This window comes from Saimiri boliviensis, chromosome 14 (assembly GCF_048565385.1).
Source record: "Saimiri boliviensis isolate mSaiBol1 chromosome 14, mSaiBol1.pri, whole genome shotgun sequence".
Taxonomy (NCBI): Eukaryota; Metazoa; Chordata; class Mammalia; order Primates; family Cebidae; genus Saimiri; species Saimiri boliviensis.
The window spans coordinates 915,663-930,988 of NC_133462.1; the positions used below are offsets into that span (position 1 = coordinate 915,663).

Here is a 15,326-nt window from a genome sequence, read left to right on the forward strand (position 1 = left end):
GGAGAGGCGTGTTTCCGCGCATGAGGAGGGCGCGTGGGCGGGACTTCCGCTCCTCCTCGTAGGGGACATTTTTTTTCTGAGGCTGCACGTGGCTGGTGCTCTGTAACACTTGGGTGAGCCGCACAGGTGGAGCTGTCGGGAAAGCGCGGAGGAGATGTTGTCTCCGGTGACCGCAGATGCGCCCACAGCTCTGCGGAGACGGAGGTGCCTGCGTCCCCGATCGAGACGTCTGCCACTCCCAGCAGCTGTCCGCGCCCACGGTCCTGTGGCGGAGCTAACCGACTCCGCACGGGTGGGTGCTGTGTCCTCCGGGCCCTCGGCCACCCTGTCTCCGATTCCGAATCGTGAAGTCCCTGCAGCCCTTGTGTCCCAGGACAGCGAAGCACTCTTGGGCAGGGTCCTAGCTCGATGTGGGTGGGTGTGGGAGAATTACGGGCGGATGGGACGGCGCGGGTAAAGCCTCGGGGGTGCTGTTGACCCATGGGCTTTTGGGAGACAGGGTTCTCGTCAGCATGGAGCAGAGTTTGAGGAACTGTGCCTGGAATGGCAGGCTTAAGGCTGAGAAAGCTCTGAGATTACTTGAGGGTTTTGAATAGGACGGGATCTTACCTGGGATTTTAAGTGTCCAAATTTGCTGAGGAGAGAACATTAGTTTGGGGTGGGGACTGTGAGGATGGGTACGAGGAGACCGGTAAGGAGGAGCTGCAGTGGATGCCAGGAATGCCTTGGTGGTGGATGTACCAAGCAAGAGTGATGGCAGCTGAGTAGGTAGAAGTGATCATGTTCTGGGTAGGTTTTAAATATGAAACAACAGGATTTTCTCCTCCATCACGTGCACCTATGATTGAAAGCAAGGCATAAAGCCGGGCGCGGTGGCTAAAGCCTGTAATCCCAGCACTTTGGGAGGCCGAGGCGGGTGGATCACGAGGTCGAGAGATCGAGACCATCCTGGTCAACATGGTGAAACCCCATCTCTACTAAAAAAGTGCAAAAAATTAGCTGGGCATGGTAGTGCGTGCCTGTAATCCCAGCTACTCAGGAGGCTGAGGCAGGAGAATTGCCTGAGCCCAGGAGGCAGAGGTTGCGGTGAGCCGAGATCGCGCCATTGCACTCCAGCCTGGGTAACAAGGGCGAAACTCCGTCTCAAAAAAAAAAAAGAAAAAAGAAAAAAAAAAAAAAGAAAGCAAGGCATAGGCCGGGCGCGGTGGCTCAAGCCTGTAATCCCAGCACTTTGGGAGGCCGAGGCAGGTGGATCACGAGGTCGAGAGATCGAGACCATCCTGGTCAACATGGAGAAACCCCGTCTCTACTAAAAATACAAAAAATAAATTAGCTGGGCATGGCGGCACGTGCCTATAATCCCAGGTACTCAGGAGCCTGAGGCAGGAGAATTGCTTGAACCCAGGAGGCGGAGGTTGCGGTGAGCCGAGATCACACCATTGCACTCCAGCCTGGGTAACAAGAGTGAAACTCTGTCTCAAAAAGAAAGAAAGGCATGAAAGAGCAAGGTGTTTTGTTGTATTTTTCCATGAACGTTTGGATTTCGGGATGATGGCTCTGAGATGTATCAGAGTGGCTGCTTCCTCACGTAGGCAACAAGAAAGGTCTGAAGTTGTGGGGAAGGGGCTCGACTTAAAATGTTTTTGGGGCGAAGGGAGCGGTCTGGACTAGGTCAAAGCCAGGAGATCACATTTAAATGGGGCAGTCTTGGGCCGGGCACGGTGGCTCACGCCTGTAATCCCAGCACTTTGGGAGGCCAAGGCGGGTGGATCACGAGGTCAAGAGATCGAGACCATCCTGGTCAACATGGCGAAACCCCGTCTCTACTAAAAATACAAAAAATTAGCTGGGCATGGTGGCGCGTGCCTGTAATCCCAGCTACTCAGGAGGCTGAGGCAGGAGAATTGCCTGAACCCAGGAGGCAGAGGTTGCGGTGAGTCGAGATCGCGCCATTGCACTCCAGCCTGGGTAACTAGGGAAACTCCGTCTCAAAAAAAAAAAAAAAAAAAAAAAAAAAAGGGCAGTCTTAAGTATGTTATTTCAGATGCTCTCTGGGGTAAGAGATGAGAACGCTGGAACTGGATTGCAGGTAAGGGGGAGTGGGCATTCTTGAGACTCCCCCCTACAGAAGAGAAGGGTCCTGGCATTTGAAAGGCTTCTTCTCATTGTTTGTAGGAGAGCGCTGTAGGGTATGAGTTTGGCCTGGATGGCAACCATGTGTAGTGTGCTATCAGTTTGCTACTGTCTGATGTTCTCACTCTCATTTTGTGTGTTTTCTTTTAGTTTTACTTATTTTTACTTTCTTGAGACAAAGTCTGTCACTCAGGGTGGGGTGCGGTGGCTCATTGCAACCTCCACCTTCCAGGTTCAAGAGATTCTCCTGTCTCAGCCTCCCAAGTAGCTGAGATTACAGGTGCCCCCAACCACACCTGGCTAATTTTAGTATTTTTAGTCAGGGGGGGATGTAGGGGGGGAGGCAACATTCACCATGTTGGCCCAGGTGGTTGAACTCCTGACCTCAAGGGATCCACCAGCCTCAGCCTTCCAAAGTGTTGGGATTACAAGTGTGAGCCACAGCACCTGGCTTTAGTTTTAGTTTATCAATATTATTTATTTAGAGACAGAGTCTCACTCTGTTGTCCAGACTGGGGTACAGTGGAGCGATCTCAGCTCACTGCAGCCTCCACCTCCTGGGTCTAAGTGATTCTCCTGCCTCAGTTTCCCCAGTAGTTGGGATTACAGGCATGCACCACCATTCCCAGCTAATTTTTGTATTTTAGTAGAGACGAGATTTCACCATGTTGGCCAGGCTGGTCTCAAATTCCTGACCTCAGGTGATCCACTCCCCTCTGCCTCCCAGAATGCTGGGATTACAGGAGTGAGCCACCATGCCTGGCCACTTTTAATGTTTTTATTTTTATTTTTTGAGATGGAGTTTCGCTCTTGTTACCCAGGCTGGAGTGCAATGGCGCGATCTCAGCTCACCGCAACCTCCGCCTCCTGGGTTCAGGCAATTCTCCTGCCTCAGCCTCCTGAGTAGCTGGGATTACAGGCTCGCGCCACCATGCCCAGCTAACTTTTTGTATTTTTAGTAGACGGGGTTTCACCATGTTGACCAGGATGGTCTCGATCTCTCGACCTCGTGATCCACCCGCCTCGGCCTCCCAAAGTGCTGGGATTACAGGCTTGAGCCACCGTGCCTGGCCTGCTTTTTGTTTTTTTTTTTTAGAGAAGTCCTAAGTCTCATTTAGTTTATTTTTAATTGACAATAATGTCTATATTTATGGAGTATGAAATGATATTTTTATACATATATACATTGTGGAATGATCAAATCAGGATAATTAGCATATCCATCACTTCAAATACTTATGATTTTATGTTTAGAACATTTAAAATCCTTTTAGCTATTTTTATTTATTTATTTTTTTTTTTGAGATAGGCTCTTACTCTGTTGCCCAGGTTGGAATGCAGTGGCACGACCTTGGCTCACTGCAACCCTCCACCTCCCAGGTTCAAGCAATTCTCCTGCCTCAGTCTCCCAAAGTAGCTGGGATTACAGGCACTCGCCACCACATCTGGTTAATTTTTGCATTTTTTAGTAGACATGGGGTTTCACCATGTTGGTCAGGCTGGTCTCAAACTCCTGACCTTGTGATCTGCCCACCTTGGCCTCCCAAAGTGCTGGGATTACAGGCGTGAGCCACTGCACTTGACCTAGCTATTTTTAAATATACGTGATTACCAACTGAAGTCACCTTGCCGTGCAATGGTACGCCAGAACTTACTCCTAACTTTAACTCTGTACCCATCAACTAGTCTCTTCCCTTTCTCTGCCCAACCCTCCTCCCACCTGCAGCCTCTGGTAACTACCCTACTCTCTACTTCTATGAGTTGGATTTAAAAAATTTTGCATGTAAATGAAATCACACATTTTTCTGTCTTATGTCTGTTCTTTTCTTTTTCTTTTTTTTTTTTTTTTTTTTTTTTTTTTTTTTTGAGACGCAGTTTCGCTCGTTACCCAGGCTGGAGTGCAATGGCGCGATCTCGGCTCACCGCAACCTCCGCCTCCTGGGTTCAGGCAATTCTCCTGCCTCAGCCTCCTGAGTAGCTGGGATTACAGGCACGCGCCACCATGCCCAGCTAGTTTTTTTTTGCACTTTTAGTAGAGACGGGGTTTCACCATGTTGACCAGGATGGTCTCGATCTCTCGACCTCGTGATCCACCCGCCTCGGCCTCCCAAAGTGCTGGGATTACAGGCTTGAGCCACCGCGCCTGGCCCCCCCTTTTTTTTTTTTTTTTTTTTTTTTTTTTTTTTTTTTGAGACGGAGTTTCGCTCTTGTTACCCAGGCTGGAGTGCAATGGCGCGATCTCGGCTCACCGCAACGTCCACCTCCTGGGTTCAGGCAATTCTCCTGCCTCAGCCTCCTGAGTAGCTGGGATTATAGGCACGCACCACCATGCCCAGCTAATTTTTTGTATTTTTAGTAGAGACAGGGTTTCACCATGTTGACCAGGTTGGTCTCGATCTCTCGACCTTGTGATCCACCCGCCTCGGCCTCCCAAAGTGCTGGTATTACAGGCTTGAGCCACCCCGCCCGGCATGCCTGTTCTTTTCACCTAACATAATGTCATCTAATTATTTTGTGACAGAATTCCCTGCTTTTTAAAGAGCTTAATATTATTCTATTGCATATATACACATTTTAAAAATTCATTCATCTGTTAATGGGTACTTCGGTTGTTCCAAATCTTGGCCATTGTGAATACTGCTACACTGAATATATCGGAGTACAGACATCCTTTTGGCATACTGATTTCAATTTCTTCAGGAATATACTCAGTAGTAGGATTGCTGGATCATGTGGTAATTCTATTTTTAGTTTTTTGAAGAACTTCCATACATTTTTCCAAAATGGCTGCATTTATTCACAATACTACCAACAACATATGAGAGTCTCTTTTCTCCACATGTTTGACAAGGCTGGTTATCTTTTATCTTTTTGATGATAGCCAGTGTTACAGATATGAGGTAATATCTCATTGTTTTAATTTGCATTTATCTGATGTTTGAAGTTATTGAGCGCTTTTTTGATTTATCGTTAGACATTTCTATGTCTTGAGAAATATCTATTCAGTAGAAGTTTTATTGGGCCTGTTAAAAACAAAAAATAGAAAAAAAAAAAAGATGAATGTGTATTCAGATCCTTTGTATACTTTTTTTTTTTTTTTTTTTTGAGACGGAGTTTCACTCTTGTTACCTAGGCTAGAGTGTAATGGCGCGATCTCGGCTCACCGCAACCTCCGCCTCCTGGGTTCAGGCAATTCTCCTGCCTCAGCCTCCTGAGTAGCTGGGATTACAGGAACATGCCACTATGCCCAGCTAATTTTTTGTATTTTTAGTAGAGATGGGGTTTCACCATGTTGACCCGGATGGTCTCGATCTCTTGACCTCATGATCCACCCGCCTCAGCCTCCCAAAGTGCTGGGATTACAGGCTTGAGCCACTGCGCCCGGCTCCTTTGTATACTTTTTTTTTTTTTTTTTTTTTTGAGACGGAGTTTTGCTCTTGTTGCCCAGGCTGGAGTGCAATGGCGCGATCTCGGCTCACTGCAACCTCCACCTCCTGGGTTCAGGCAATTCTCCTGCCTCAGCCTCCCGAGTAGCTGGGATTACAGGCACACGCCACCATGCCCAGCTAATTTTCAGTATTTTTAGCAGAGACGGGGTTTCACCATGTTGACCAGGATGGTCTCGATCTCTTGACCTCGTGATCCACCCGCCTCGGCCTCCCAAAGTGCTGGGATTACAGGCTTGAGCCACCGCGCCCAGCCCCTTTGTATACTTTTAACAGGACTATTTTCTTTTTATTGAGTAGTTTGAGTGCCTTTATATTTGGGGTATGTCTCATGTATGATTTGTAAATATTTTCTTCCAGATTGTCTCTTCACTCTTACTGTTTTCTTCTCTGTGCAAAAACATTTTAGTTTGATACAGTCGCATTTGTCTATTTTTGCTTTCATTGCCTGTGCTTTTGGGGTCATATCTAAAGAATCTGCCCAGACCAAATGTTATGAAACTTTCCCTCTTTTCTTCTAGTAGTTTTAGAGGTTCAATAACGTTAAGGCTTTACTAGTGCCATTTTGTTAATTGGTTTCTGGTTATTTTGAAAATGCTTTGTTCCTTTCTTCCTTTGTGGTTTGATGGCTATCTGTAGTGGTATGCCTTGATTCTTTTCTTTTTATCTTTTGCGTATCTATTATAAGCCTCTGTAGTTATTTTTGGGCTTACATAAAGCATCTTATAGCTACAACAGGCTCTTTTAATTTGATAGCACTTTAATTTTGATCCCATACACAAATTTTACACTTTCGCTCACCCTTCTACCACATTTTGTTTTTCACATTACATTTTACATCATTTTTATAATTTATAGTCTTTAACAAATTGTTATTGCTTTATTTTATTTTTTGAGACAGAGTCTCACTCTGTCACCCAGACTGGAGTGGAGTGGTGTGATCTTGGCTCACTACAACCTTCACCTCCTGAGTTCAAGCAGTTCCCTGACTCATTCTCCAGAGTAGCTAGGATTACACGTGTCTGCTACCATACCTGGTCAAGAGACTTTTTATGGTTCTTGCTGTCCCTTTCTTTGCAGGGCTGTGTGGTCTTTGAGGATGTGTTTGTCTACTTCTCTCGGGAAGAATGGGAGCTTCTTGATGATGCTCAGAGACTCCTGTACCATGATGTGATGCTGGAGAACTTTGCACTTTTAGCCTCACTGGGTAAGGTCCTCATGCTTTTCTCCTTTTGCCCAGGTACCACTCTGTTCTTCCCATGGTCATGAGCACTTGCTTCCTTTAGCAGTTTCCTGGAGTAGGTGCTGAGGGTGCCAGGGCTAAGCTGTATGGAGTGTCCTCCCTGCAAGTCCTAAAGCCTTGCAGCCAAAGGTTTGAGGTTATGAGACTTGTGGTTTGCTCAGTGGATCTCACTAGGTCTGGTCATTTTTTGCACTGGTGACTCTGTACAAATTTATGGTGTCTCTGTGCCCAAGTTTCTGCCCCTTTCTCCAGGTGACATATATTTTTTCTTTTTTTGAGTCAGAGTCTGGCTCCGTTGCCAGAATGCAGTGGCACGATCTCAGCTCATTGCAACCTCTACCTCCCAGGCTCAAGCCATCCTCTTACTTCCTGAATGGTTGGGACTACAGGCATGCACCACCATGCCCAGCTAATTTTTCTGTAGACATAGGATTTTGTCATATTGCTCAGGCTGGTCTTGAACTCCTAAGCCGAAGTAATCCACCTAACTTGACCTCTGAAAGTGTAGGATTACAGCTATGAGCCACTGCACCCAGCCCAGGTGACATTTTCTAGGGTCTGACCTTGCCAGGAGTTATAGGCACTTACATAGTCACTTACAGGGGACCTTTGGGCTATTCCTGCACAACTCCTCCCAGGTTATTTTTCTTACCTGTAGTCCATCATAGGGTGGGGTTGCCATGGGCCAGTACTGGTTGCTCACATGTTCTGACTTTCCCTTAGGAATTGCATTTTCCAGATCAGATGCAGTCATGAAACTGGAGCAAGGAGAAGAGCCCTGGGTGTATGACCAGGTGGATATGACTTCAGCCACAGGAAGAGAGGCCCAGAGGGGACCTAGACCTGGTGAGTGGACATCGGCGAAGGGTATGATGTCAAAGCTGGGTTCAAAACTGGCAACATTAACTGTTCACATCAGTGTTTGTTTCCAGGGCCAATGGCCACACAGCATTTCCATCTGTCCTTCCCTGTTCTTGACATGAAAATATAGCATTTCTAGTTTGTTAGACCCTTACCATTCTTCACCTCTGGCCTTCACCTTACACCCATGTTTTCCCACTATTCTGTCTGCATTTTTTTTTTTTGGCAATATTGACCACAATTAGCGTTCACAAGATGTGCATATATTCTTAGTCTTTGAACACCAACTGCTCACTTGTAGTTGGATTTTCCTGGGACTGATACATTTTTCATAGCACTCATGAGTCACTAACAGTCAAGGCACTACTGGAAGTCATGTGTTTGGTTCCATTCTGTTTTGGGAGACAGAGTCTCACTCTGTCACCCAGGCTGGAGTGCAGTGAAATGACCTCAGCTCAGTGAAACCACTGCCTTCCAGGTTCAAGTGATTCTCCTGCCTCTGCCTCCTGAATAGCTGGCACTACAAGCACCTGCCACCATGCCCAGCTAAATTTTTTATTTTTAGTAGAGATGGGGTTTCACCAGATTGTCCAGGCTTCTCTCGAACTCCTGACATTGTGATCCACCCACCTCTGCCTCCCAAAGAGCTGGGATTACAGGCATGAGCCACCAGGCCTGGCCTGGTTCCATTTTTATATCCTGGCCCTTCATTGGCCCTCCCTCATGGTATGACCTCCAGGTTCAATACCTCAAACTGTTCCTTCCTCACTCTGACCATGCCTCTCATCTTGAAACAGTTTCATGAACTTATTCCTTCATATGTCAAACACACATATATGATGGGGTTGCCCCTTCCCACCCATAAAAATGCATTTAATCAGCATTTCTGTGTTTCCAGGTTGTTGGCATGGAATGGAGGATGAGGTGGTATCTTCTGAGCAGAGCATTTCTGCAGCAGGAGTGTCACAGGTCAGGACTCTCATGGCAGAGCTGCAGACTCACCCATGTGACGTATGTGGTCCAATATTGAAAGATATCTTACACCTGGCTAAATACCATGGAGGAAAAGCCAAGCAGAATCCATGCTTGTGTGGGGCATGTGGAAGGCAATTCTGGTTCAGTATGAACTTTGACCAGCACCTGAACCAGCCCAATGGAAGGAAACCCTTCCAAAAGAAGGAGAGCAGAGACTCTGTGAAAAGCTGCGGAGTCCATATGCCAGAGAAGACCCTCACATGTGGGAAAGGAGAGAGAGAGAGTTTTCAGCCACATCTGGCCTTCAGCATCAGGCCTCTCACAGCAGGATGAAGCCTCACAAGAACACTAAGCTTGTAAGTGGCTTTTGCATGGGACAGAGGTATCATAAATGTGGTGAATGTGGGAAAGCCTTCACCCGAAAAGACACACTTGCTCAGCATCAGAGAATCCACTCTGGAGAAAGGCCTTATGAGTGTAGCGAATGTGGAAAATTCTTTAGACAAATCTCTGGCCTGATTGAGCACAGGCGAGTTCATACAGGTGAAAGACTCTATCAGTGTGGCAAATGTGGCAAATTCTTTAGCAGTAAGTCTAATCTCATTCGACACCAGGAAATTCACACAGGAGCCAGGCCTTATGTATGCATCGAATGTGGTAAAGAGTTCAGTCGGAAACACACACTTGTTCTGCACCAACGAACTCACACTGGAGAAAGGCCTTATGAGTGCAGTGAATGTGGGAAGGCCTTTAGCCAAAGCTCCCACCTTAATGTACACTGGAGAATTCACAGTAGTGATTATGAGTGCAGCAGATGTGGTAAAGCTTTCAGCTGCATCTCTAAACTCATTCAGCACCAGAAAGTTCACTCTGGTGAAAAGCCTTATGAGTGTAGCAAGTGCGGGAAAGCCTTCACTCAAAGACCCAACCTCATCAGGCACTGGAAAGTCCACACTGGGGAAAGGCCTTATGTGTGTAGTGAGTGCGGGAGAGAGTTCATCCGGAAACAGACACTTGTTCTGCACCAGAGGATTCATGCTGGAGAAAAGCTTTAAGAGTGTAACAAATGTGGGAGACCCTTAGGCCAATGCCCCCAACTTACTGTATGGTGGGGAACTAGCAGCAGTTAATGAGAGCAGCAGATGCAGGAAAGCCTTTGCCTGGAGGCTGAACCTTGCACACCATTGGGAATTTCACACTGGACACAGGCCTTAGCAGTCCAAGCAATACTCATGTTAGTATGCTCTGTGGCAGTCCAGAGCATAATCACATGAGTATGCTCTACGGAGTTTTGCAAATATTTTCAATTACATTTGTAAATTTTTTTCAGTTGGTGATGAAAATGGGATATTTGATATGATCTATGAGTCCATTTCAAATAATTATGGCTAAGGAGTTATTGGGCAGAATGAAATATGGTAGAGGCTGGTGAGGAAAATTTTTTGTGAATAGGTTAGCTTCCAGTCCTTGGGTTGAAGTTGCACAAATTATATGGTTCATTCACAAACAGGAAGAAGAACATAAGTGGGACCTGGAGTCCATGGGTTGGAGGGGATAACTAAATGTCTTGCAAAAGACCCAAACACCTCCTATTAGGCCCACCTCCTCCAACATTGGTGGGGGGTCACATTTCAACATGAGATTTGGAAGGGACACATATCTAAACTTTATCAGCTGTAGATTGAGGTAACATGGGGTGACAACATGTGACAGCATGATATGAGGCATAATGTTATGGACCTCCTTATTCAGCTCTCTTGAATAAGACTTAGTACGGGAGGGGGAGGGAAAATTAAGAATCATTCAGAAGAAAGGTAACTAAAAATAGCTGGAAGAAACCTTCAAGAAAACTGAATTGGATAAAATTGATTAGATGGTTGATTAAAAATGACCTTAAACAGGAAAGGAAGATGGAGTAGTTACTAAAAGTATTGAGTTACTGTAAAAATGGTTAGCCAATTATTCAAAGATCTGGAACTAATTTTTCAAAATGTCAAAATTATAAAAAGGTGACAGGAATGATCTCTTTAGAGCATGCTCTGATTATAATCAGGAAGGCAAATGGGGAGTATTATGATTGAATGATGATGTCAATCAAAGAAAATGACAAGGCCGGGCGCGGTGGCTCAAGCCTGTAATCCCAGCACTTTGGGAGGCCGAAGCGGGTGGATCACGAGGTCAAGAGATCGAGACCATCCTGGTCAACATGGTGAAACCCCGTCTCTACTAAAGGTGCAAAAAATTAGCTGGGCATGGTGGTGCGTGCCTGTAATCCCAACTACTCCGGAGGCTGAGGCAGGAGAATTGCCTGAACCCGGGAGGCGGAGGTTGCGGTGAGCCGAGATCGCGCCATTGCACTCCAGCCTGGGTAACAAGAGCGAAACTCCATCTCAAAAAAAAAAAAGAAAAAAAAAAAAAGAAAATGACAAGTCTCAATCATTTTTCACAGACAAAAAGCAAAAAAGAAAGATGTGGGAAGTCTGCATTTTACGTAAGATAACACAGAAAATGGGGTAGGGGAACAATCCAATAGGCATTCTCTGTTTGGCAGGCTGGGGTGTCTGCACCTATAAAGATAAGCTATTAGTTTGCATTGCAATGGTAGTTTTGGGGTTTTTTTTGTTTTGTTTTTTGTTTTTTTTTTTTGTTTTTTTTTTTTTGTTGCCCAGGCTGGAGTGTAGTGGCATTCGATCTGGGCTCAGCGCAACCTGCGCCTCCGAGGTTCAAGGGATTCTCCTGCCTCAGCCTCCTGAGTAGCTGGGATTGCAGGCATGTGCTACCATGCCTGGCTAATTTTGTATTTTTAGTAGAGACAGGGTTTCTCCATGTTAGTCAGGCTGATCTCGAACTCCCATCCTCAGGTGATTTGCCGGCCTCCCAAAGTGCTGGGATTACAGGCATGAGCAACTGCACCTGGCCTGTCATGATAAAGCTTTAACAGCCCACCAGTAATTTTCTTGTGGGCAAAATATGGGGAAGGCAGGTAGCTTTTCATCTTGTTGCCATTTTGTTTAGGAACCAAAAGGTGGAGGCTGGTTTGCATAACCCAGTTCCCAGCTTGACTTTTTCCCCTGTGCTAAATAGGTTTGGGGTCCAAAAATTTAATTTCCTTTCACAATAAGCTGGTTGGAGTCTCATGACCTCCAGCTGGGACCTCAAGTTCCCTTTCATCGGGATGAAGTATATGGTCTTTAGGCAGAGAAAACTTTACTACAATTGATAATCAATGATGCTATAACTTAATTAGCTAATATAAACATAAAGGGTAATATAATTACAAGAATATAGTGATACAGCTAGAAGGCTTGCAGCTGGAGAAATAATAGTCTATAAAGGAATTTATGGACAGGAATTATATATGATTTTTGCCTCACCCTTACCATAATGCAATATTGGAATTGATAGGATGCCATATAAATCTGCTTTTAGTCCTGTTTTAATTGAGCATGCTAGATGGGAACCTTTAGAATTAGCTAAGGTCCCTCAAGTGGTTAATTTATAACACAGAATTCCTGGGGGAAATAAATGTTGACTTGAATTAAGGATCTTTTAGATGCAGGTATATTACTAAAATTCCCTATTTAGTAGTCTAGGATGGACTGAGTGTGGTGGCTCATACCTGTAATCCCAGCACTTTGGGCAGCTAGGGCAGGAGGATCACTTGAGGCCAGCAGTTTGAGACCAGCCTGGGCAACAAAGTGAGACCTACTCTCTACAAAAAATTTGAAAACATATTAGCTGAGTGTAGTGGAACGTGCCTGTAGTCTTAGATACTCAGGAGGCTGAGGGGAGGATCACTCAAGCCCAGGAGTCTGAGGATGCAGTCAGCTGTGCTTGTAACACTCCAGCCTCAGTCTAGGATGGCCTGGAAGAAAAGTTGATGGATCTGGTAACTTAGCTATAGATTACGGAAGACTTGATAAATTACTGTCCCCTCTATTTAATCAGCTATGTCTGATATCTGATATGGCATCAACAACTAAACCTGTGCTAAAAGCTCAGAGCAATCAGTATTCTACACTAGATTTGGCTCATGCCTTTTTTTTTTTTTTTTTTTTTTTTGAGACGGAGTTTCGCTTTTGTTACCCAGGCTGGAGTGCAATGGCGTGATCTTGGCTCACTGCAACCTCCGCCTCCTGGGTTCAGTCAATTCTCCTGCCTCAGCCTCCTGAGTAGCTGGGATTACAGGCACGCGCCACCATGCCCAGCTAATTTTTTTGTATTTTTAGTAGAGACGAGGTTTCACCATGTTGACCAGGATGGTCTCAATCTCTTGACCTCGTGATCCACCCGCCTCGGCCTCCCAAAGTGCTGGGATTACAGGCTTGAGCCACCGCACCCGGCCGATGCCTTCTCTTCTTTCTTTTTTTTTTTTTTGTTTTTTTTTTTTGAGACGGAGTTTCGCTCTTGTTACCCGGGCTGGAGTGCAATGGCGCGATCTCGGCTCACCGCAACCTCCGCCTCCCGGGCTCAGGTAATTCTCCTGCCTCAGCCTCCTAAGTAGCTGGAATTACAGGCACGCACCACCACGCCCAGCTAGTTTTTTGTATTTTTAGTAGAGACGGGGTTTCACCATGTTGACCAGGATGGTCTCGATCTCTCGACCTCGTGATCCACCCGCCTCGGCCTCCCAAAGTGCTGGGATTACAGGCTTGAGCCACCGCGCCCGGCGATGCCTTCTTTTCTATAAGGAAACCAAAGCCAGTTTTCATTCATTAGGGAGGCCCCAATATGCATATACACTACGCTCACAAGAACATTTAAATTCTCTGACTGAGCAGGGCACAGTGGCTCATACATGTAATCCCAGCACTTTGGGAGGCCAAGGCCTGTGGATTACTTGATGTCAGGAGTTCCAGACCAGCCTGGCCATCATGATGAAATCATCTCTACTGAAAAAAAAAAAAAAAAAAGTACAAAAATACAAAAATTAGCCAGGCATGGTGGTGCACACCTGTAATCCCAGCTACTCAAGGTATAGGCAGAAGAAATCACTTGAACCCAGGAGGCGGAGGTTGGGGTGAGCTGAGATCACACCACTGCACTCCAGCCTGGATGACAGAGTCAAAAAAATAAATATTAGTTAACTATCTATCTGGCTAACACTTAGCCCTGGATTTAACCCCTTTTGTAGGACAATATATGGTATATGAGCTGCTGCTAAGGAGGCTGAGGTGGGAGGGTCACTTGAACCCTAGAGCTTGAGGCTGCAGTGAACCAAGATTGTGCCACTACAGTCTAGCTTGGGTGACAGAGTGAGAACCTATGTCTAAAAAACATACATTTGGTACATGGGCAAGAACCTCAATTTGGAGGAAAGGTAGAGAATATACTGTAATTTTGACTTATTTTGTAATGATTATGATCAGACTCATAATGTATCTGCTATTTGGTGTAATACTGGTGTATTTGGTATTACAAATACATTTGATGAGTTCTGATATGGTTTGGTTGTATGTTCCCTGCAGATCTAAAGTTGAAAAGTGACCTTCAACATTGGAGGTGGGCCTAGTCAGAGGTCTTTGGGTCATGAGAGTGGATCCCTCATGAATGGGTTGGTGCTTTCCTCATGGTAGTGAGTTCTCACTGAGTTCATGCAAGATTTGGTTGTTTAGAAAAGGCTGGCACCTCCTCTCTACCTCTCTTGCTCCTTCCCTCAGCATGTGACACACTGACTTTCCTTCACTTTCTGCCATAATTGTAAGCCTCCTGAGGACCTCATCAAAAGCAGATACCGGCACTTTCCTTCATGTACTATCTGCAGAACTGTGAGCCAAATACATCTTCCTTTTTTTTTTTTTCCCCAGTTACCCAATCTCAGGTATTCATTTATGGCATCTGAAATTAACTAACACATTTCTTTTTTTTTTTTTTTTTTTTTTTTGAGACGGAGTTTCGCCCTTGTTACCCAGGCTGGAGTGCAATGGCGCAATCTCGGCTCACCGCAACCTCCGCCTCCCGGGTTCAGGCAATTCTCCTGCCTCAGCCTCCTGAGTAGCTGGGATTACAGGCACGCGCCACCATGCCCAGCTAGTTTTTTTTTGCACTTTTAGTAGAGACGGGGTTTCACCATGTTGACCAGGATGGTCTCGATCTCTCGACCTCGTGATCCACCCGCCTCGGCCTCCCAAAGTGCTGGGATTACAGGCTTGAGCCACCGCGCCCGGCAACTAACACATTTCAAATAAAACTTATGACAGTACTGATATAGATTATAAAATGAAGTGAGAAATTGAATTACAACAACCATAAGATGTTCTATCCACAGAAAATATTGGCTAGGAGAGGAACTAGAATTAACTTTGAATTGATTAAGTCTATTGATACCATTCTTAAAGTTGATGACAGAAGGAGGTAAAATGGTTGCCAATCTTGTGCATGATTGTGAACATCTTTGTGCTGGGCTATTTTGTTTTCAGCAATATTTTGAAGCAATATCCACATCTCATATAATACACAAAGTATTTTGACAGCTGCCCTTTTTGCTTACTCTGTCCTGTAAATAGTTAAACTGATACAGGGGAATGTTAAGAAGGAACATTCTATCCTATTTATAGCTGGAATAGGACAATTTTATGCTTATCTCTGGGGACACCTGGATATCTAGTTTGACTCTTGGCAAAGAAAGGCAGTGGAAGCTACAATGTGCAGCTTAAACTCTGAAATCA

The 15,326-nt window shown here is 45.5% G+C and overlaps 1 protein-coding gene and 1 pseudogene across 1 annotated transcript; one reads left to right on the plus strand and one right to left on the minus strand.

The window, feature by feature from the left end:
• Window positions 1–15,326, minus strand: part of LOC141581211 (protein kish-A pseudogene) — a 40,596-nt pseudogene that overhangs the window by 7,295 nt on the left and 17,975 nt on the right.
• On the plus strand, window positions 51–14,541 carry ZNF671 (zinc finger protein 671). Its single transcript, XM_003944404.4, is given in 5 exon segments — window positions 51–292; window positions 6,660–6,786; window positions 7,546–7,668; window positions 8,582–8,931; window positions 8,934–14,541. Coding segments are annotated over 5 exon segments (1,518 nt in total). The 5' UTR covers window positions 51–154; the 3' UTR covers window positions 9,714–14,541.